The sequence below is a fragment of the Ursus maritimus genome, unplaced genomic scaffold (genome assembly GCF_017311325.1).
Source record: "Ursus maritimus isolate PB19 unplaced genomic scaffold, ASM1731132v1 scaffold_2, whole genome shotgun sequence".
NCBI classification, from domain to species: Eukaryota; Metazoa; Chordata; class Mammalia; order Carnivora; family Ursidae; genus Ursus; species Ursus maritimus.
Window position 1 is genome coordinate 15,670,025 of NW_024424452.1, and position 20,771 is coordinate 15,690,795.

The 20,771-nt window shown below is 50.1% G+C and overlaps 2 protein-coding genes across 2 annotated transcripts; one reads left to right on the forward strand and one right to left on the reverse strand.

The window, feature by feature from the left end:
• The first annotated feature begins 1,122 nt into the window (after window positions 1-1,122).
• On the forward strand, window positions 1,123-9,885 carry PHKG1 (phosphorylase kinase catalytic subunit gamma 1). Its single transcript, XM_008698596.2, has 10 exons — window positions 1,123-1,273; window positions 3,460-3,573; window positions 4,079-4,257; window positions 4,707-4,761; window positions 7,252-7,317; window positions 7,574-7,737; window positions 8,101-8,191; window positions 8,308-8,461; window positions 8,637-8,762; window positions 9,119-9,885. Exons 2-10 carry the CDS (start codon window positions 3,491-3,493, stop codon window positions 9,362-9,364), a joined length of 1,164 nt encoding a protein of 387 aa, XP_008696818.1. The 5' UTR covers window positions 1,123-1,273; window positions 3,460-3,490; the 3' UTR covers window positions 9,365-9,885.
• SUMF2 (sulfatase modifying factor 2) lies at window positions 9,751-20,656 on the reverse strand. Its single transcript, XM_008698595.2, has 9 exons — window positions 20,513-20,656; window positions 18,849-19,005; window positions 16,011-16,125; window positions 15,559-15,603; window positions 15,044-15,194; window positions 14,149-14,204; window positions 12,184-12,268; window positions 11,869-12,013; window positions 9,751-10,612 (listed from the first exon to the last, which is right to left on the reverse strand). Exons 1-9 carry the CDS (start codon window positions 20,574-20,576, stop codon window positions 10,528-10,530), a joined length of 903 nt encoding a protein of 300 aa, XP_008696817.1. The 5' UTR covers window positions 20,577-20,656; the 3' UTR covers window positions 9,751-10,527.
• Window positions 20,657-20,771: the final 115 nt, after the last annotated feature.

Sequence of the window (20,771 nt, forward strand, 5' to 3'; positions counted from 1 at the left end):
AAATAGATGGTCAGCATGAATAATGGAAACAACGCTTGGGCCCACACCTGGGGTTAGTCTGGGCCCTCCTACTCACCTATTCGGTGACCTTGAGCAAGTCACATTCTCTTTACAATGGGCTTAATACCAGAGTTTTGGGGTGCAAGTGAAAATGTGCAAGTGCTTTGTGAAATGCAGATCAAATGGGCACTTGGGGGCTCACCCTCTGTGTGAAGCACTGGATTACCCCTCCCTTCATTTGTCATATTAGAATTAGGGGTTTGAAAAAAGGTAGCTTAAGGGGTGCCTGGGTGGCTCAGTCAGTTAAGCAACTGCCTTTGGCTCAGGTCATGATCCCAGAGTCCTGGGATCGAGTCCCACATCAGGCTCCTTGCTCAGCAGGGAGACTGCTCCTCCTTCTGCCTGCTGCTCCCCCTGCTTCTGCTCTCTCTCTCTCTCTGACAAATGAAATCTTTTAAAAAGTAGCTTTAGAACGAGAGAGCAATAAGTGTCTACTGTGTGCCAGCATGTTACGTACATTATTCCCAATTCTGTCAACCTCTTAATCATACTGATGAGGACCCTCACCCAAAGAGCCCAAAGGTGCACACTGTTGGAGCCTGTACGCTTTTCCCGGCACCCAGAGCTCCACCCAGTAGCCCACCGGCTGAAAACCAAATGGGTTAAGGATGAAATCACGGAGGTAGATCAGAGATGCATTCCTAACGGGGATGTTCCCTAACCTTGAAGGTCTGCATTTTGCAGGTCAGCCACACAAACCATTCCTGAGTGGGCCCCAATGTCTGGGTCCCCGTGGCAGCCTGGGCTGCTCTCTGGGTGTTCCAGTGCTGGAGTTTCTCCAGAGCCCTGCTCTCAGCATATACAGAAATGGCTCCCAGAGAAGTGAATGCATTCCCACCCAGGCTGGCTTTTCTCCCCTGGGCCTGGAGGCCAAGGGAGCTCCAAAGGGGAGACTGGTCACCTCTGCTGTCCTGACCGCTCCCAGGCCACCCGAGCTTCCCTCACCCTCCAGCAGAGGTCACCTCCTGGAGAGACTTGGCCCCTGCCAGGCCTTGGCCTGCATCCCAGGTTTGCAGTTGTGATTTATTTCTGGTACGTCAGCCTTCCGACACCAAGTAGCCAAGCCCAAAGGACAAGCAGCAAGATATCCTACTGTGGCCACGAGTGTCTGCGGGGGACCTGCTTCAGCCCTCAGTTGTCCCCACTCCCCAAGGGGCTCTGAGACCTTTGGGATTCCTGTCACATTCACTCAAGGGCTTGCGAGGACCTAACAGTGAGTAGCTGGGCCAGTGATGGACAAAAGCTAGGCGACTGGCAGAGAGAGGGAGAGGCTCTGCGGCAGAGGAGCAGAAACCACAAGAGCCGTTAGACCCACTGTTGCCTTCTGAAGACAGATGGATGCAGAGTGACACCATTGACTCTTGAAGCCCCCCTCAGGGTATTTGCCTACAGAGAGTGGGTTCCCTGTATTTTCAGACTCTCTTAGCTTGGGGGAGGGATGTTTTGTTCCAAAAAGGACCAGGTTACCGACTGCCATCTGGGAACAATTTCCAAAGGAGTCTTGGGAAAGGTGTGGGGGGTGTGGGTGGAGGCAATGGACAGAGGCACAAAGATGGCCCCAAGTTAGGCCTAGCACAAGGGGCTGGCCCTCCTGCCCCACCCCAGGAGAGGTGAGTACAGCCAGAAGTCTGTGAAGCTCGGTCATGCCAGGGAATGGAGCCCCCAGCCTGGATGGCTTCTTGGGGTGGGTCCAGATATACCCTCTGCCTGTAGAGGGCTGGGGAAAGGGAAAGACCGTGTGCTACCCAGTTTTTTTTGGGGGGGGGCACAGATGCCCATCTTGGGAACTGAAAAGGACTTGCAAGGAAATGGGCTTGTTTTTCCAGGAACAGATATTTCTGTGCTCAGTTGGGGTTGCTGACTGGGAAGCCTGTGAGCAGCCCAGGCGCCTGCTGTTGGCAGAGGGGACTGTTGTTATTCTAATTCTTCCTCTGGTAACCAGGCACCCAGCAGTGGGGACACCAGGCTTCCTGGAACAGCTAGCCCCACTTGGCTGGTCAGCAAATTGGCCCCTTTGATAGGCCAGGCCTTCTTGGGCCCAGAAAGGGCAGTAGAAGTGGGACTAGAGGCCACTTTGGCCCTGCTGAGCACCCATTTTCTGTCTGCCCCTCTTCCTGGCACTAGAGGATTTTCTCCATCCCTCAAATCCTGTATCTGAGGTAGGAGTTTGGTACCCTGGTGGCCTCTATATTCCTGAGGCAAAGCCGGCCAGCTCAGCAGCTCTGTGTCCAGGCCCGAGTGTCCTGGCTTTGTACTGCCCCACACTGCGGCAGGATCACCCAGGGCTCACTGGCCAATATTTTGGTAGGACGTGGGGCATCCTCAGGACAGGCCCAACCTGCCGTCAGGACCCTGAGCCAAAGGGATACCTCCAACCATTGACTCACATCCAGGGAGAAGCACTGGGCACAGCAGGGAGGAATGGCTGGGACATCCCAGAGAAGAGCAGTCTAATGGACAAGGTGACACCACACACTGACAAGTGATACCAGAGCCTGGGCCCGTTAGGCTCTGCATCCCTCGGAGCACCTGGCAGAGTGCTTCTGAAAGAGCATGAAAGAAAGAGGAAGAAAAAAAGAGAGAGAGAGAGAGAGAGGGAGGGACAGATGGACAGAGGCAGGCAGGCAGGAAGACAGGAAGGAAGGAAGGAAATGAGGAAGGGAGGAAGGAAGGTTAGGAAGGTCCTGGGTAAGGGCAGAATGAGTAAGGAAGAATGGGAAGCACTGGAAGGAGGGAAGTTTCCAGGGGAGGACAGTTATGACTGCAGGGGGTAAGGAGAGGCTGTAGGACTGCCATATGAAAAAGATAAAACAATGAAGCTTCTCATCTTTTCCACAAGTGCAGAGAACAAGCAGAGGGAAAACAGGACCAGCCTCATCTCCTCAAAGAGAGGAAACAGCCCTTTAATTTGTCCTCTGCGAAGTCTCTCTACGGTTCTTTCTAAAATCCAGGGTGTGCCAGCCTTGTAGGAGCTGATCTTGGGGGCTGATGGCCCAACCTCTTGCCTCCGGCCTGCACTTAGGCCTGGCCGACCATCTGCTGTTGCTACTAGGGGAACGGCAGCTTACACCGAGAACATTCGGGGAGCCACATGGTTGCCTGGGGTTCACAAAAGTTTACAGCCAGTGGGAAGACGCTGGTGGACTCTTTCCAAAGGGTTCTTCAATTCACATTTCTTTTGAACATTCACAATAGGCCTGCTCTGTGCCAGGAGACACAGAGGGGCAAGAAAGGGTCCCAGCCCTCAAAAAGCACATCACCTAGATCACGATGGCTAATAGCTTCTTCTTCTCCTTTTAAAAAAATTTTTTAATTTAAATTTAATTTAGTTAACACGTAGTGTATTATCAGTTTCAGGGGCAGAATTTAGTTGACAGTTTCTTTCTATTTCTCTCTCAGAGCCCTTCAGCCTTACCCTGAGCTGCTGAGCATGACCCGGGACGAGGCACTGCCGGACTCATACTCGGCACAGGGCTTCTATGAGAACTATGAGCCCAAGGAGATCCTGGGCAGGTAAGGCCCGGACCTTCCCCAGGAAGTGCTGTCTTAATGCTCTAGCCAGTTCCATGGGCCCTGAGCACTGACCCTTTTCCATCCCCAAAGCACTGTCCACTTGGAGAAACCCTTAGTTTGGGGTCCTGCCCTCCTGAACCAGACCAGATGAGAAGGGCATAAAAGCACCCAGGTAAGAGACCTCTCCCAGCAGAGCTCTCCTGGTGCTATTGACAAGCACATCTGAACCCAGCTTTGTGCTAACTGTCAGAGATTGGGGTCAGAGGGAAGATTATGGCCTTAGGTGCTGAGAAAGAGCACTGAACTAGGAGTCAAGGGTCCCAAGACCAGGCTTATTACTCATCAGCTCCAGACAAATCACCCTCCATCTACCTTCCTCATCCTGCCATCCCCAAAAGCTCACAGCCAATTGGTGGCTAAGGCAGGACATCTCCTTGGTGGCTTGGACCTGGGATTCTCCCTGGGGTGAGGGGCCCCTGGGACCACCTGTCCTCCGCACCCCCAGAGGAGTCAGCAGCGTCGTCAGGCGTTGCATCCACAAGCCCACGTGCCAGGAGTACGCTGTGAAGATCATTGACGTCACTGGTGGAGGCAGCTTCAGCCCCGAGGAGGTGCAGGAGCTGCGAGAGGCCACACTGAAGGAGGTGGATATCCTGCACAAGGTCTCGGGGCTCCCCAACATCGGTGAGTAATGGCCCCAGGCCCCACAGGGTGCTCCACCATGATTCTCTGCTCCAATCACCCAAGTCAGGGAGTGCGGCCCACTGTGCAGCTAGCCAGAGCCACCAGGGTGTCTCCTGCCCCCTGCAACCCCAGCAGCTCTGTGCCCGAGGCTTGAGGTTCCCAGCTCCATGCTCACTGCTGCGGAGATCCAGCTCTAAGCCTCCTCCTCCAGGCAGACAGAAGGGGTTTCAAGCAGGAGTGGGGCTGGTTGCGGGTCGGGGAATGGGAATGTGAGGAAGTCCTGGGGCGGGTCCCTCCCTTAGGGGTCCTCCTTTGAGCACAGTTCTGATACCCCTTCCAGCTTTTGAGGTCGGTCCCACGCAGCTTTAATCCTGTTGCCCCCGTCCCCCTGCTGCCTCTCTGCCCAGGCTCCTCTGCTACCTGAGACGAGTTAGTCATTTCCATTTCAGTACAGCTGAAGGACACTTATGAGACCAACACTTTCTTCTTCTTGGTGTTTGATCTGTAAGTACCCAGCTCTGGAGCCAGCTGCCCTGGGGTCTGTCAGAGAATCTCCTATTGTGGTCCCCCATCCAGTGCTTCCTGGAGACCAACAGCCAGCTCCCTATGCTCTGGAGGCCAAACAGGGTCACCAATGCTTTAGATAGACCCGCCCTGGGGGTCGAGCTGCCAGGTCTTGAATCCTGGGTCCACCATTTAGAAGCTAGATGATTTCTTTAAGTACCTGTTTTCTCATGGGTATTACAGAAGTAATAATAGCACAGCAAATGGCACAATGTAAATGCTATAAATTATCGACTACAATGATGATGACAAAGGTGGTCATTCAATATTCATTCTAGATGCGGAGGATATAGCAATGAACCAGACATATAAGGTCCCTGACTTCATGTAACAATTTTCACAGAATGAACAGAAAGCAATAAAATAAGCCATAATTTATGCACGTAGTTATGCACATGTACAGCTACCTAAAGCAGAACGGGGGTTAGAGAGACGTGGGGCTTCTTGAGATGGAACGGTCAGGGAATGCTCTCCGGAAGGCAACCTGAGCAGAGAGCCGGGTGAAGTGAGGGAGGGATCAGAGCCAAGACCTGGAGAAGGCTGGCGGAAGCGCAGAAGGAAGAGCCAGAGCAAGGGCCCTGCTGGATGGGCTTTGCAGATTCCAGGATTGGCAAGGAAGCCAGGGTGGGGGAGGGTAGCGAGCCTGTGGCATCGGCAGAATGTGAGATCGCTCTGTACTGAAGACGAGCTTTTGCAGGCATGTTAGCCATGGTATGGGCTTCGGAGGGATGAGAGTAGGAGGGTGACGGGATCTGATTTACTTTTGAAAAGCATCCATCTAACTGTACAGAGGCAAGAGTGGAAACGAGGAGGCCCGCAGTATTGAGGCAAGAGGCCCAGGGAGGCAGGTGGTAAAGGCTGTATTTGGGGTGTGGCTCAAAGATCGACATCATCGTCACCATCGATGTCACTATTCCCCTGCTTCTGCACCAACAGGGCTCACAAGATCAGCTCCTTGTCACAATGGCCTACTGCCCACAGTGACCTTTTAGCTCTGAGAGCCTCTGTTTTCTCAAGAAGGGAAAAATGACACCAACCACTCTGCCTATCTCCCCAGGCTCTCAACATTCAATTCCAACAACACAAAGTGCTCTGTGAACAATGCGTTCACACCTATGACCATTTTTATTAGAAAAGCTTCCCAAGGAAGGGAGCACTCCAGCTCCTTGATCCCCCACTCCACTCTGAGTCCTCACTAAAGAATGCAAATCTCCGCGGCATGAATCACTGTTGTGGGGGTGTCTTGATTGCTCCATGCGTAACAGCTAATTTAGGGACTGGGTTTACTTGAGGAAATTATTCAAGGAGATTTTGTATTGTTAGGACGGTGCACACTGTAGCCATACTGAGTATGTGCCCGGTTATTTTACTTGGAGACACAAGGTCACTTGGTCCGTGGGTACAATTAAACTGGCAGCCCCAGGAATACAGCAGCGGGCTGCCCCTTGCACAGTACCCCGTGTTTACTGGTAACGCTTTCTGCAGTTGCGAACAGTGAGTTCTCCTAGTGTCTTTAACGTGGAAGTAGAATGCTAAAAACTGGATTCACACATTGCCTTTTAGGAACACAGTACAGGTGTTGTATAAAGAAGGCTCACCTCTATAAATTCTAGGTTATCTCCTCAAACAGAATCCCCCTCCTCGCCCCCCCCCCCAGCTAAGCTCAAGGGTTTTCTTGCCTCTGTGCCACCAGCCAAATTCCTTGTGCCTTAGGAATCCTACCACTTTCCCTGGGGGGTGGGGGACTGGGAGGGGGCAGGCTGAACCTTTCCTCTTTAACCAGGGGAGACTTTCCCAGGACCCCCAAGACTTAACCAGCAGCAGCTGTCCCAACTCTGCTCAGTGGCACGGTCCTGTGGAGCCCTTGGGGGCAGCTCAAATATCCCTAACCTTTGAAGAAGTTGCTGGGGGAAGCTATTTTTAATGCTGTCCTCGGTTGCCCTCCAGAGAATAACTAGACTGTTCTAGCAGAGACCTCTTTCTACGTCATCCCAAGAAGTGAGAAGATTGAACCGTAATTCTTCACCCTAAAATAAGCAAACTTTGCTCCCCTGGCACTTGCACTATTGCTCTACCATTCGTTCCTGGGAAAAATCAGGCTACTCCTGTCCTTCTGCTCTGAATCTGTGGCCTTGGGCCAGCGGCTCTGGGTCCCTCTTTCACCTCCCAGACCTGATTTTCACCCTGACAGATCCCAGTCCATGCTGTCACTTCCACAGACAGGGGGACCCTCACACTGATGCCATCCCACCCCTTCAGCATCCCCTGCTCTTCTAATCTTCCTACACAACCTCTCACTCACTCCCCCAGCTTTTCCCTTCATTGTGGCCCAGTTGCCTCTGGAGATATGATGGTAGGAAACAGGTCTCTGGGAGCAGGATAAGGAGGGGGTGGCCTTGGGACCAATGCAGCTACACTCTGTCCCCACAGGATGAAGAGAGGGGAGCTCTTTGATTACCTCACTGAGAAGGTCACTTTGAGTGAGAAGGAAACCAGGTAAGGATCCATCTGCCCCCATGGCCATTTCCTGCCCCAGAGCACGAGTGGTACCGCCACCAGGGTCTTGAAAGGGGCATAGCTTGCAATTGTCTGGGCTGGGGGTGTGCACTGCAGGCTTTGGTAGCCTTCCCCCAGCCTGTCTCGAGTCCTCCCTCACAGGCAGCCTGGTGGGTATATGGGCTTCGGTCTCCCTGCTAGTGGCCTGGTCCCGCAGAGGAGGATATAAGAGTAACATGTGCCTGTCCCACTCCAGAAAGATCATGAGAGCCTTGCTGGAGGTTATCCGCAACTTGCACAAACTCAACATTGTGCATCGGGATCTGAAGCCTGAGAACATCCTCTTGGACGATAACATGAACATCAAGCTCACAGACTTTGGTTTTTCCTGCCAGCTGGAGCCAGGAGAGAAGCTGCGAGGTCTGGTAACATGGCCTTGGCCCATGTCAGGGGCTCAGGCTCTCTCATCCACGCTCCCAGGAACAGAAAATGCCTGCATTTCTCCCCCAATTCCAGCCCCCCCCCCCCCGGAATAAAAATCCTACTGTTTCAGGCTGGGTGTCTCTTCAGGTAAGCCTCTTCCCAGCGCTGGGCCAGGTTCCCACTGCCCGAGTTCTAGGCCAGGAAACAACAGGCCCAGGCAGGTGGTCCTAGGAGCCAGCACCAGGCCCCTGCCCTTGGTCCTGAAGTCAGTGTTAGAAGAGTCCTAGCCCATCGGCTCCATTGTTTTCTTTGCACCTTCCTCTTCCAAGTGCCCCCTGCTGACCTATCCTATTCCTGCAGAGGTCTGTGGGACCCCCAGTTACCTGGCCCCTGAGATCATCGAATGTTCCATGAACGATGACCACCCAGGCTATGGGAAGGAAGTGGACATGTGAGTGTGATGGGGAAGGCAGGGACCCATGGCGAAGAGCCCCTGGCCGGGGAGGGGAGGAAATGGCAGGAGCTACAGCCAGCCCTCCTGCCTTCCTCCCTGTCCCCCTATGCCAGGTGGAGCACTGGGGTCATCATGTACACCCTGCTGGCCGGCTCCCCGCCGTTCTGGCACAGGAAACAGATGCTGATGCTGAGGATGATCATGAGTGGCAACTATCAGTTTGGCTCACCTGAATGGGATGATTATTCAGACACTGTGAAGGACTTGGTGAGAGGCCGGGCCTGCTGGCTCTTCTGCTCAGGCGAAGGGAAGTCCACAGCCGGGGGGGGGGGGCATACTGTGCTACAGAACGGAGGACCCTGCTGGGAAGACCCTATGTCTTTTCAAGTGCCAGAGGGGACCGTACCTTGATGTTGTCAGCTCCCCTTCCTTATTCTCTCAGGTTTCCCGCTTCTTGGTGGTGAACCCCCAGGGCCGCTGTTCAGCAGAAGAGGCCTTAGCGCATCCCTTCTTCCAGCAGTATGTGGTAGAAGAAGTGCGTCACTTCAGCCCCCGGGGCAAGTTCAAGGTACTGAAGCTCCCCTCCCACCCAGGGCAGGACTCCTCAAGCCCAAGCCCCCAAGTCCCCTCTCTTCCCCCAGGGACTCCTTTCACCCACAGGGTTTCCAGAGCACCTGCCCTCCCCCTCCCCACCCATCCCCGTGATGGTTCCAGCTCAACTTCTGGTTCAGAGAAGGCAGATGTCACCCATCTGGCTCCTACAGCCTCCATCTCTGCAGATGCTGGAGGGGTCGGGATGGTAGGGGGAACGCGAGGAAGGGCCCAGCAGTAGGCACACCAGGCTTCACGGCAAACAAGCTCCGGAGGGGGAAGGAGACAGGCCGGCAGGGGCTGGGTCAGCTTCTCAGCTCTGGCTCTCCACAGGTAATCGGTCTAACAGTACTGGCTTCAGTGAGGATCTATTACCAGTACCGCCGGGTGAAGCCCGTGACCCGGGAGATCGTCATCCGTGACCCCTATGCCCTCCGGCCTCTGCGCCGCCTCATCGATGCCTATGCTTTCCGAATCTATGGCCACTGGGTGAAGAAGGGACAGCAGCAGAACCGGGCTGCCCTCTTCGAGAACACACCCAAGGCTGTGCTCCTCTCCCTGGCTGAGGAAGACTACTGAGGGGCTGGCAGGCGGGGTAGGTGGGGTAGGGGGGCAGGCAAGGAGGGAAAGCCACAGAAATGTAAGTTGAGGAGTGAGATCATGTCCAGGCCTCTGTCCAGAGGGGGCACCTGGCCCTGGCCAGGACCCCTGAAGTGGGGCGACCATCCCCTCTCAGAGGCCCTGCACAAGAAGTGCAGGGTGGTCCCACCACATGTTGGTAAGTGTGCTCGGAGCGAGGCCCTGCGGAGGGGGAGCTAGAGGTGGCCTGAGAGCCTTCCTGCTTCTCTACTTCCCAGCTGTACCACCATCTCAGGTCCTTCTCATGGGAGGCCCAGAGTTCCTGACACTCACGCGTACTTCCCTTAGGGTCCCAGGGGGAGGATAACAGACAGGACGGTCTGAGATACACAGGCATGGAGATTTTACTGACCTCACAACATCCAGTGATGCCATGGGAGCAGGTTCTTTTCCAAGGACATGTGTTTACAGGCATATGGAAGCCCTCGCATAATTAACAATAGAAAGGGAAGGTTCTGGTATTTGTCTCTCTGGCGTTATTATGTACTTTGTGACTCCCACAATGCAGTTTTGTCTGGTACATAATTCGGTTCTCCTAAACCCATTTAAGACTCACAGTGTGCTTTAAAGAGCCCAGCTACTGCATTCTACACACTGATAGCAGAAATTACGTTCTTCCAGAGACACATGAAACACCACAAATGAGGCTAATGAAGGAAGTCTCTTCCTTCTACAGCAGTTTGCTGGGAAAACAAAGAAAAATGGGGAAATTCCGCCTCAAGAAAACAATGCCGGATCCCTGCATCAGACACTGAGAAAGAGGGAGGGAAGAGATTTAAAAATTTTGAACAAAGTGCCTTTCAGAGCACTCTGCCCCAACTGTTTGAGGACTGGCCCCTATCTGGTTAATATTGGACCTCTAAGAGAAATGCCCAGCTCCCCGGCCACCATCAGTTAAGTCAGGCCCCTTCTTCAAGAGACAACAGTACCCCTCCTCCTCTGAGGTCAGAGTCCTCTCCTGGCCTGCTGACAGATGCCTGCCACAGAGGGATGGGGAAGGGGAAGGAAGTCATTCCTGAGGCTAAAGTTTGGCTGTGTTTGGAATGTGACCAGGGAAGGACACGGGTACCACGGGGCTCTTCTTCTTGGCTCTGCATGGCTGTTCACAACTCCCCAGGCAGTCGGCCTGCACTGGAAGCACAGCGGAAGCCTAGGTTATCTGAGGCTGAGTCTGGAGTGTTGCCCATCCTGCCACCAGAGAAGAGGAAAGAGAATGGACATTCGTTGAGAAAGCAGCCTGGAGCCTTACCCAACTCTCCTGCTCAACCTCCTAGGGCCTGCTGTGGTCTGGGGTGCCTGAGGACTGAGGGCATGGTCTAGAAAGAAGCCTGGGATGAGGACACTCCTGGGGAGAAGGGGATAAGAAGGGACCTGGCACAGGGTGGGGGAAGCATGAGTGAGCAGTCATGAGAGTCTGCTCTGGACGGCAAGAAAGGCAATGACTAGTAACTTCAACTGCTCACAGTTTAGAATAACTCAGCCGAAAAAAACCTGTCAGTACGAAGGGAGAAGATCATGGTGCCAATGAGTACTTCACACTTTTCAAAGGACTTTCACATATATCCCTTCATTTGCCATTTCTCAACACCTCTGGCAGGCAGGAATCGTTCACCATTTTACAGACCCAGAATCAGACACTAGGAAGATTTAAATGTCTTGGCTAAGGCCAATCACTGCTCCATGAGCACAAGAGATTCAGTGGCAAACCCAGCTTCCTGGTTCCCAGGCCCCTATGTCCTCCACTACTGTGTCCTAGAAAAGGAGGTGAGGGAAAGCCGGGGGCCTCAGTGTATCAAAGAAACATCCTGGGAAACATCTGCAAACCTGACTTCCTGAGGTCACAGAAACCGTGGTCTCTTTCTAGACCTTATGGAACCCAGGAATGGGAGGAGTCAGAGGGAGATCACCAAAATAAATCTACAGATGAGCAAAGCAGTGAGAGTCCCAGCAGGGGACTCAGGAGTCTGGGACTCTAACATTCAGGTGCCTGCACTAACCATCTGTGTGACCTGAGCAGGTCCCAGCACCTCTGCGAATCTATTTTTCCTTAACTGTAAAACAAAATGGTTATAGAAAATGGTTCTTCATGTGCTTTCCAGTTTGAAGAGTGAATATTTCCAGGACTACAAGCCATGACCTATCATTATTGATGTGGCCATTCCACTCCCCTGCCTCTGCACACCTAGTTATGAGGACGAGAGGAGTAACCCTTACAATGCTGCACACGAAGTCTCTCTGGGTGCTGAGAGCTGGCAAGAAAAGGCACACGATGTCCTAGGCTCTTTTGCTTCTCACGGCAAATGCTGCTTATTCTCTTTTCTGTACCCACAACTTGGGGTGCACAGAGGGGTGGAAGCAGCACTAACACCAGCTCTGGGGCCGGCCGCCTGTGCTCTGGGAGACCAGGACCCAGACCCTCAGCCCCCAGTGACCAGGCTCCTCACCTGGTGGTGACCCGGGCCCGGTGATTGGCGGAGCCATCAGCTGTGTCGATCCAGGATGCCCCCCGAAGGACACGCATGTCCTGCTCAGCAGCCTGGTATGGAGATGCTGTCCACTCCCACACGTTGCCCATGAGGTCATAGAGCCCTGCAGCATAGCAGGTGGGTCAGTCCCAGGCTGGGCAGCACCTCCCCCCCCACTCCCCTGCCCCTAGGTATCAAAGGCTTCCCTGGTGGTGTTTCTCTCTGCCTCATCCTTCAGGCAGAATGATCCCACCAACCCATTTGCGAGTGTGGAGCAACGTGATAAAATCTTACCATAGTTATTCTGTGGGGGGAAAGCGTTCACTGGGGAGATGCCATGGAAGCCATCCTCAGCCTTGTCACCCTTGGGGAACTTTCCCTGAGGGGGAGAAATTTACGCTAAAAAACGTACCATCCTGTTCCAAGGCGGTATGTTCCTGCCTACCCAAAGGAAAACCAAGGTCATATTGCTGTGTCATCTGGGGTAGGATGAAGGGCATGAGGCAGTGCGCTGAGGTGCCCAACCTGAGCTCCCAAACTAGTCAGCTCATGGCCTCTGCCATGACCTCCTGGCTGGACTGGGAAATGTGTGGTCTCCCCTGTGCCCACAGTGGTCTATGTCAAGCCCATCCCACTCCCACTTTCTCCACTCTCAGCAGCTTTCCCCGCTCTGCCTTGAACCCCATGTGCTCCGGTGCCGTGGGAAGGCTCCCCCTCCCCTCCTTTGTGCTCGGCACTCCCTCCCTGTCTTCTCAAGGATGGCTGATGCCTGCCCTGTGCTCTGCTGTACCATCTCTTTCCCTTTTACCACCAACGGGTTTAACTCTCCCTCCTCTGCCCTGACTCTACCGTCCTCACCTGCTCTTTACCACCAAAATGCTTGAAAAAGGAACCTGTATTTGCTGATGTAATTTGTTCAATTTGTTCATTCTTCTCAATAAAACTGGGCTTCGGCTCCCCCTAATCTATGGAAACTGATCTCACTAAAGCGAAGATGAAGGGGTAATAATTTACGCCACAGCTACTATGTGCTTGGGCTGCCACCTTTATCTCTTTTAATTTAATCCTTACAAGGTTGTGAGGCTAGTATTTTCTCCCTTTAAAAAACTGACAACTGAGGCTCAAAATGGTTAATTTATCAAAGATCACACAGTGAATAAGACAGATCTGTCTTTTTGCAAAGCTCTGATCCCAAGATCATCTAAAAGATCAGTTACCCCTTGGGTCCTTTTTAATGCTTCCCCCTGAAATGCTGATGCTGTGCCCCCTTCCCTCTACAGAGTCTCCTTGGGGAATAACACTCTTGCCTAAGATATATACTGATGACTCCCAAACCACTTGCTCTAACCCAGACCTCTGCCCTAAGATCCAGACTCATATTTTCAACCTTTAGCACATAAATGACCTTAAACTAAGCTGATGAGAAACTGATCAAGTTCTATCCCTCTGACCCCAAATGCCTATCATCTGTTCTGGATAATGGTAGCACCAATACCCTGTTGCCCAAGCTTAGATTCATGCCTGAATCCAACTCCCTTTCACTTCTCCATATCTGATTAATTACCAAACCCCATCTGTCTTTCAGGCATGCCTCTCCCATTTGGCTTCCCCTCCATTCCACTTCTTAATTCCCGTGTTCATAATCCCCTGGGCCATTGCCACAGCCTCAAACTCAGAGACACCTCCCACCCCTGCTCAGCAGCCTGCAGCTCTACTTCATTTAGGCCTGCACAAATTAGCAACTAGCATCCTCCCCACATCAAATGATGCTGTTAGTCCCCCGTTTAAAAACCTTTATCGGCTCCCCACTGCCTACACGGGAAAATCTAAAATCGTATCCTGGCACATCCAGTCCTTCATAATCTGCCTACGAGCCACTGTCTACCTCATCTCCTACAACTCCCATTTCCCTGTGCTCCAGTGTCTCTGAATTTGTCCCATCTCTGAACACACAGCACCCTTTCCTAATCCAGTGCTGACACTCATGTTGTTCCTTTGCTGTGGGCACCCTTTCCTCCACTTATCACTCCTATTCCATTGGCTCAAATGTCATCTTCTCTGTGAAGTCACCCTCAGCACTCTTGGGCAGTCACTCACTTCTGCTTCAGTACGTAGCGCTACCACACTGTTGCTTTCCCGGTTATCAGTCCCATTAGAACACAAAGCCCTCTGCAGTCCCACAGCCCAACACAAGGCTTAGCTTCAGGAGGTTCAGCCAGTGCTTTGAGAAGGGACAGGGGTGAGGAATGTGTGTCTTACCTGCCACAGGTTGGTGCGGTTTGGCTGGAACTGGTTTCCCCATGGGTAAAGCTGACCTGCCAGGAAAGCAAGGAGATAGCAGGGGAGGGGGAGGCGAAGGGTTGCAGAAGAAGGGAAAGACAGAGAGAGTGAGGGAACCAAAAGGAATTCAGGAGGTGATGAGAAAAGAAGACAGAGATTACTTACTTTTATTTCCCATACCTGTCCCTTCCACTCACTGTCCTGCATTCGGAGCCCCTGGCCTCCCGATCTGCTCTAGGACAGTGCCATCCCAGGTGTGGTTCTGACTAATGCCAGTCTGTAAACTATCTGTTACCAGATCATGTCCAGACAAGAACAGAAATTAAGAGTAAGATTTCAGAAACTTGTCAACTGGACTTAGCTTGGATAAATAAACAAGCCACCTCATTTGTCACATTAATAATTCTGGCTACTGGTATAGCTGGAGTTCAAAGAGTAGCAGAGGTGGTGAATATGGGGAGTTGCTGTTTTCTTCTCCTAACTTTTTTTCAGTTAGGATCGCAGAACTTTGTTGTTTGTATGAGTCCCTTCACACCCACGGAAAAGGCAGTCTGGGTAATTCTTCTTCTTCCCTGTGCTATGCTGTTCTGAGTATACTCACTGAAATGTAACATGTCTGGGTGGAATCTCCAAGAATAACAAATTTTATGTCTGTTTCTTCAATCCAACTTTCCAGTTATTCATTTTTGTGGCATTTTACACAAGTGTTGGTCTGAGATGGATCAGAACTGAAAACAGTAACACCTGGCCCTCCGCAACACAGTTTAAGAGGCGCTGCTCTGGGGAGTTGTGGAGCCTTCCCACCCTTCAAAGCCCCCCATGCAGGGCAGGATGGGGAGAAGAATAAAGGGAAGTCGCCTTGCCATCTCTATACCCTTCAAGCCCCCTCGGGCAGCAAACTCCCACTCTTCCTCGGTGGGCAGCCGTTTCCCCCGCCACGCACAGTAGGCACGGGCATCATTCCAGCTCACGTGTAGCACTGGGAGCTCCAGTCTCTCTCGGATGCCAGAGCCAGGACCTGCAGGCTGACAGCCAGGATGAAGTGAGACAGGCTTCTGCGAGCTCACGGAAGTCTGAGGAAGGCTAGGCTTAGGGTGCCTGGGTTCAGCTTTTACCACTAGATGGAGCAAGGAAGTTAGAGGAGAGAGCCTGGTGAGTGAGGAGAGGCCCAGAGTCAGAGGGAGAATAAATATGAGCCGGGGGAGAAATGGGGTGGGCAATGGGAAACAAGACCAGGGCAGAGGAAACAGTGCTGCTTGGCCGTTGCCTTGAAATTTCTGTCACCCTTTTAAATTTCGTATCTCTAATGGGCAAGGGGTCTAGGGAAGCCAGGCCTCTAGAATGAGAGTCAACAGGGGTAGAAAATGAGGCAGAGGAACCAACCCTTACCTGCCTCCAGAACGCCCTTTCCACTGGAAGCCACCAGAGGACAGACTGCAAAAAAGAAGAAATATGACTGCTAGATGCTCTGACCCTGCAAGGGCACCTTCTTGACTGACACGCACGAGGCAGAACAGACACTTCAGGCTGAGACTCAGATAGTCCAAGTGGGGCTGTTTCTGGCCCCTTGAAAGCAGGACATCTCACTACCATTATTAGAGGGATGCCAAGCTGTTCTCTTGCCAGTTCAGGGAGTGACTTGAACCCTACACATATCTGGTTCCTTACAGAGTCTCAGTACGCAGAACTCAGCCCGGGAGCATGCGCTCCTCTGACTCTTCCACGGAGGATCGCTCTTGCTCCTTCCCAGCCCGCAGCTCTCAGGTGCGATTCTCTATGGTGGCTCTGGTGGGTCCCTAACCCACTCACATCCCCTAAGCGGCAAGCCCACGTTCTCTCACCTCCATCTGATGGGTCACTTTGTTCCTAAGCTCATCGGAGACAAAGTCCTCAAAGACAAAACTCCACCCGAACATCTCAGCCTCTGTCCGGTACTTTTTTTCCCTGACAAATTCCCTGAAAAGAGATATTTCACTTGGTTAAGCTGATAAGGTTCCATGTCCCACTCTCACCCCCTCCTGCTCCAGAAAACCTCATATATCCTTCTCCTCAGAGCCACACGTCACAGAGTTTCCATCAACAACAAGCAATTAACATGAAAGCCTGAGCAGATCTTCTTTTATAACCTGTTGCTGTACGTGCAATTCACATATAGTAAGGCACTCTTTTGAGTGCATAGGTTTGTGAGTTTTGATGAAGCAGGGAGTCACTATCACAATCAAGCTACACAGCAAGTCTTTCAAACACCTCTAAAAATTCCCTCATGCCTCTGCAACCACTGATCTGTTTTTTTGTCCCTATAGTTTTCCCTTAACCAGAATATAAATTCACATAAACCGAATCATACAGTGTGTAGCTTTTGGGTCTGGCTTCACTTAGCATAATGCTTCTGAGATTCATCCGTGTATTGCCAGGACTGGTACTTTGTCCCTCTTTGTTGCAGAGTAGCATTTCATTGCATGGATGTACCGAATTTTGCTTATCCATTCACCAGGCACAGGTCATCTGGCTTATCTCCAGTTTTTGGAGAGGTTGAATAAAGCTGTTGAAAAGACCTAAGGGTGGGGAATGGGTCTCTTTTCTGAAAGGTCTTCATCATATACCTACCCGCACAACAATCACGAGAGGGAGACAGAACGTGTGTTACTATCTCCATCTAACAGATGAAAAAAATGGAATCAAATAAAAATAATGTGCTGAAATTTGAGCATGGATGTTCACACAGTTTGGTATGGTATAGCAAATCTCAGCAAGCAAACTGCCAGGGTAAGATGGATTGTTTTCATTGGGCTAAAAGTACCCCGTCAGTGCCAGCCCTCTGATATGAGAAGACATTATTCACCCATCAAAAAGGCACTGAGAATGGGGGAGGGGATCAGATTTGGTAGCAATAGTTATTTACCAACCTCAGAGGGTCTGAACGGTTTGAAAATCTTTTACCAGAGAAGCAGAGACCAATCGTGGGTTCTAAGCAAAGTTTAGGGGCTTGCTGAAAGTCTACCATAAATAGGTCATAAAATAAATAAATAAGTGCCATAATTTGAAATATAAAAGATTTCCATCATAAAATAGGTCATAACTTGAAATATATAAAAGTGCACACTGTGCATCTAGCTAGCTAGCTGTTTCTGGTTGCCATGATATAGTGCAAGCCTGATCAGAAGTGATTTCTCCTTCAATTTTAATAAAAATTCTTTTAAAAAGCACATATAAGTAATGCACACTGTATTATAGAAAAAACGAGAAAATACAGGTAGATAAAAACAAAAAAGTTGAAATCATCCATGATCACATCAACTAAGATATATCCGTGTATATCCTTTCCTGTTCTGTCCCCCAGCAAGGATTTTTAAATAGTTTTAAGAAGGTGCTTCCCTGAGGGAGAAAAAAAAAGATGCTTCCCTGGAATTATTTTCATTCGGAAGTCACAAAAACATGGGCAAAATCTGTTACCTAATGCAATGTTTCATCTTCCAGTTCTTTTTAAACACATATACACTCTATATACATATTTTAAAAATAGGATCGTACCCTGTATGTTGTTTGTAAGCTACTTTCCTCACTTAACATCTCACAATTACTTTTTTTTTTTTTAAAGATTTTATTTATTTGACAGAGACAGCCAGCGAGAGAGGGAACACAAGCAGGGGGAGTGGGAGAGGAAGAAGCAGGCTCCCAGCGGAGGAGCCTGATGTGGGGCTCGATCCCATAACGCCGGGACCACGCCCTGAGCCGAAGGCAGACGCTCAACGACTGAGCCACCCAGGCGCCCCTCACAATTACTTCTGTTTGACAACAGGATTTTAATGGCCACTAAGTATTCTGTGATGTTGATACAATATGTTTAAGCGATCCTTATATTGTTAATATTTGTTTACAATGGCATCTTTATAGCTAAATGTTTCTTGGAAGACCTTAATCCTTTCCTTAAGGAAAATCTCTAAAGATGGAATCACTAAGGCAAACGGCCTGAGAAGTACACCAACCATCCTTACGCTTACTTCAGTCTGTCGTCTCCTAAATCAATTTTTCCCCATAACTTTTTATTTTAAAGAGCTGTAAGTCCACAATGTAACATTTAAGTCTTTTCCCACATTTGCTTTGTCTTAATGTTCCCCCCTTTTCCTCCTCCTCTCTCTACATACCTCCTGTATCATTTGAAGGTAAGTTACGGACCTCTCCTGGATCTTTCTCTACTGTAGCCTACACAAACATACATAAAACATACCACCTTGAGGAGACTGAGACAGCTCAACATAGCTTCTTAGACTGAGCTGGAACCATAATGCTTGTCCTAAACTAACGCCATTTCCCTAAGTAAACATAAAGGGAATTTAAGAGACTCTCAGCTACTATGACCCTTCTCCCAATCCTTTCTCCCGGTGGAAGAGGTTTTTGTTGCATGTTTGACTTCTGCCCATATTTCTCAATGCTATACCCTGTGTAATGGAACCCGTTGGCTGAAGAGTCAGGGGGTTTGAGTTCCAGGCCCAGCTCTGCCACTAACATAGAGTGAGTCTCCGGACTTCAGATTCTTATCTTAAAAATGTAGGGAACACTTATCCCACCGTACTATTGCAAAGATGATATGTAATAGTAAACAAGCTACTTTCCTTTTAGATATCAGGAATGAAAATTAGAAAGAGCCTCTACCCCTCCTGGAAGAACACCTGATGTACCTGAAATCTTTGTTGGTGACAGGAAATATGTCAATGGCAAATGGTTTTACTGTCACCTCCCGGACAGGCCCTTCACCATCTCTGCCATCTGGTGAATTTGTTCCCATCTGGAATCTCCCACCTGGTAGCTGGACCATGTTAGTAGTCTGCCCATTCCCTGCAGATAAAAAGGAGTATCATCAGTAATACATGAATAGATATAAAACAAGTGGCAAAATTTGGATTATATGTAATATTCATAAGGGTGTAATGAAAAAAATGCAGGCTTAAAAACTTGGCCTTAAATTCTTGTTCTGCCACTGAATTTGTTGGGTGACTTGAGGCAAATTAGTTAATCTGAGTTTTTATTTCTTTGACTACAAAATGGAGATAACATCAAACTATTTTAATAGTGTGGCTGTATAAATTAAAATTATATGTGTGAAATGTTGTGAGCAGATGGTAATTATTCAACAAATGTTAATTCCTGTCCTTACTGCTCTATTCCTGTATACGAGTCTTTGTCCCAGCTAGGTAAATCTAGACACTAATACCCTGAAATACTTCTAGCATCTTTCTATCCATACTTCTGCTCATGTTTTTTCTCTGCCTCTTCCTCCCCACTTCTTTATGATTTTCACCATTACATCATATGCTCCAGAAAGAAAAGGATTACATCTATTTTCCCACTGTATTCCTGGCATCTAGTGCAAAAGCACAATAATTAGCAAATAATTGACTGAGATCCTTCGTCCTATCTGTCTGAGCACCTCAGACAATCATAATTAAAAGGGCCATTAATTCAACCCCCTTACTTAACAGGAAAAAAACAAGACCCAAAAAGGAAAATCACTTAAGAGCTTGTTAGCTGGCAATAGGGACTTGATCCAGGTCTCTTTACTTCCAGGTCAGTGCTATTTCCAACCCGCCACACTTGTCTTCACACTTTAGAATGTTATGTTTCTACTTAAGGATGTCTAAGTACCATAAGTTCCTCAGTGGCAGCAGAGTCCACAGTTTTTTCATGCTTCTCTATCTTTAGCCCTCTTGTTCTCATTCTGACACACTCACATTGATGATTGCGTCTACTTCAAGGGAGAAAAAAATGAGGCAAGCAGGGAAATCTCAGATTAAAAGGGAATTAAGAAACAACATGCAATTGCAATGTATGAACTTTATTTTGACACTAACTCAACAAATAAACGATAACAATCCCAGTAGGTGAATTTGAACACTTAACCTGATGTTTAGTGATATTAATGGACGGTATTTTTCTCATGACTCTGTCTTTTTGACTTTTCAAAATGAGTATTTACAAATAAAATTGTGTAATGCCTGGCTTCACTTCAAAAAGACCCCAGGGAAATGGGAAAGCGGGAGCGACACCAAAACAGCAAGGTTAGCTATAAATTGGCAACTAAGTTGCGCGACGGGTAGATGGGAGGCGGTGTCTTTATATTCTTTTACTTTATGTTAAAAAAAGTAAAAAAGAAGTTAGATACGACGTGAGCCGTTAACCACCTCGCTAAGTTGGCTGCCTCTGGGAGGCGCCCCCGGCCGCTCCAAACCCCTCCAGGAAGCGGGCGGAGGGGCCACGGTCTCTTTCCCGACGAGAGCGGGGGACCCACCCCCTTCCTGATGTTTCCTGGGGCACACAGGGTCAGGGGGCAGGCCAGCACACTGACCTAGCTCGAACCACGGACCAGACAGGAGCAACAGCACGGTCAGCAGCGGCAGCGAGGAACCCATGCCAGGAACACGAACGGCTCACACGCCTTGCAGCCCTGCTGCGCATGCGCCCCGTGTGCACCACGTCGGCCTCCGTACTGCGTGTTCACGGCCTCCGAGGTTTTTTTTTTTTTTTTTTTTTTTGGCCGAAAGGTGTCGTTAGTCCCAGGGGACAGCTGGGTCCAGAATTTAACGTGTGTGCAGCCAGATAGGCGC

Bases quoted from the DNA above. Each gene is read 5' to 3' on its own strand.
- PHKG1 (XM_008698596.2), top strand. From the start codon at position 3,491: ATGACCCGGGACGAGGCACTGCCGGACTCATACTCGGCACAGGGCTTC. The intron at 3,574-4,078 runs GTAAGGCCCGGA...CCGCACCCCCAG, and splicing joins CCCAAGGAGATCCTGGGCAG to AGGAGTCAGCAGCGTCGTCA. The intron at 4,762-7,251 runs GTAAGTACCCAG...CTGTCCCCACAG, and splicing joins TTCTTCTTGGTGTTTGATCT to GATGAAGAGAGGGGAGCTCT.
- SUMF2 (XM_008698595.2), bottom strand. From the start codon at position 20,576: ATGGGTTCCTCGCTGCCGCTGCTGACCGTGCTGTTGCTCCTGTCTGGT. The intron at 15,604-16,010 runs GTGAGAGAACGT...TCTTTTTTGCAG, and splicing joins AAGTGACCCATCAGATGGAG to TCTGTCCTCTGGTGGCTTCC. The intron at 15,195-15,558 runs GTAAGGGTTGGT...CCTGGCTGTCAG, and splicing joins AAAGGGCGTTCTGGAGGCAG to CCTGCAGGTCCTGGCTCTGG.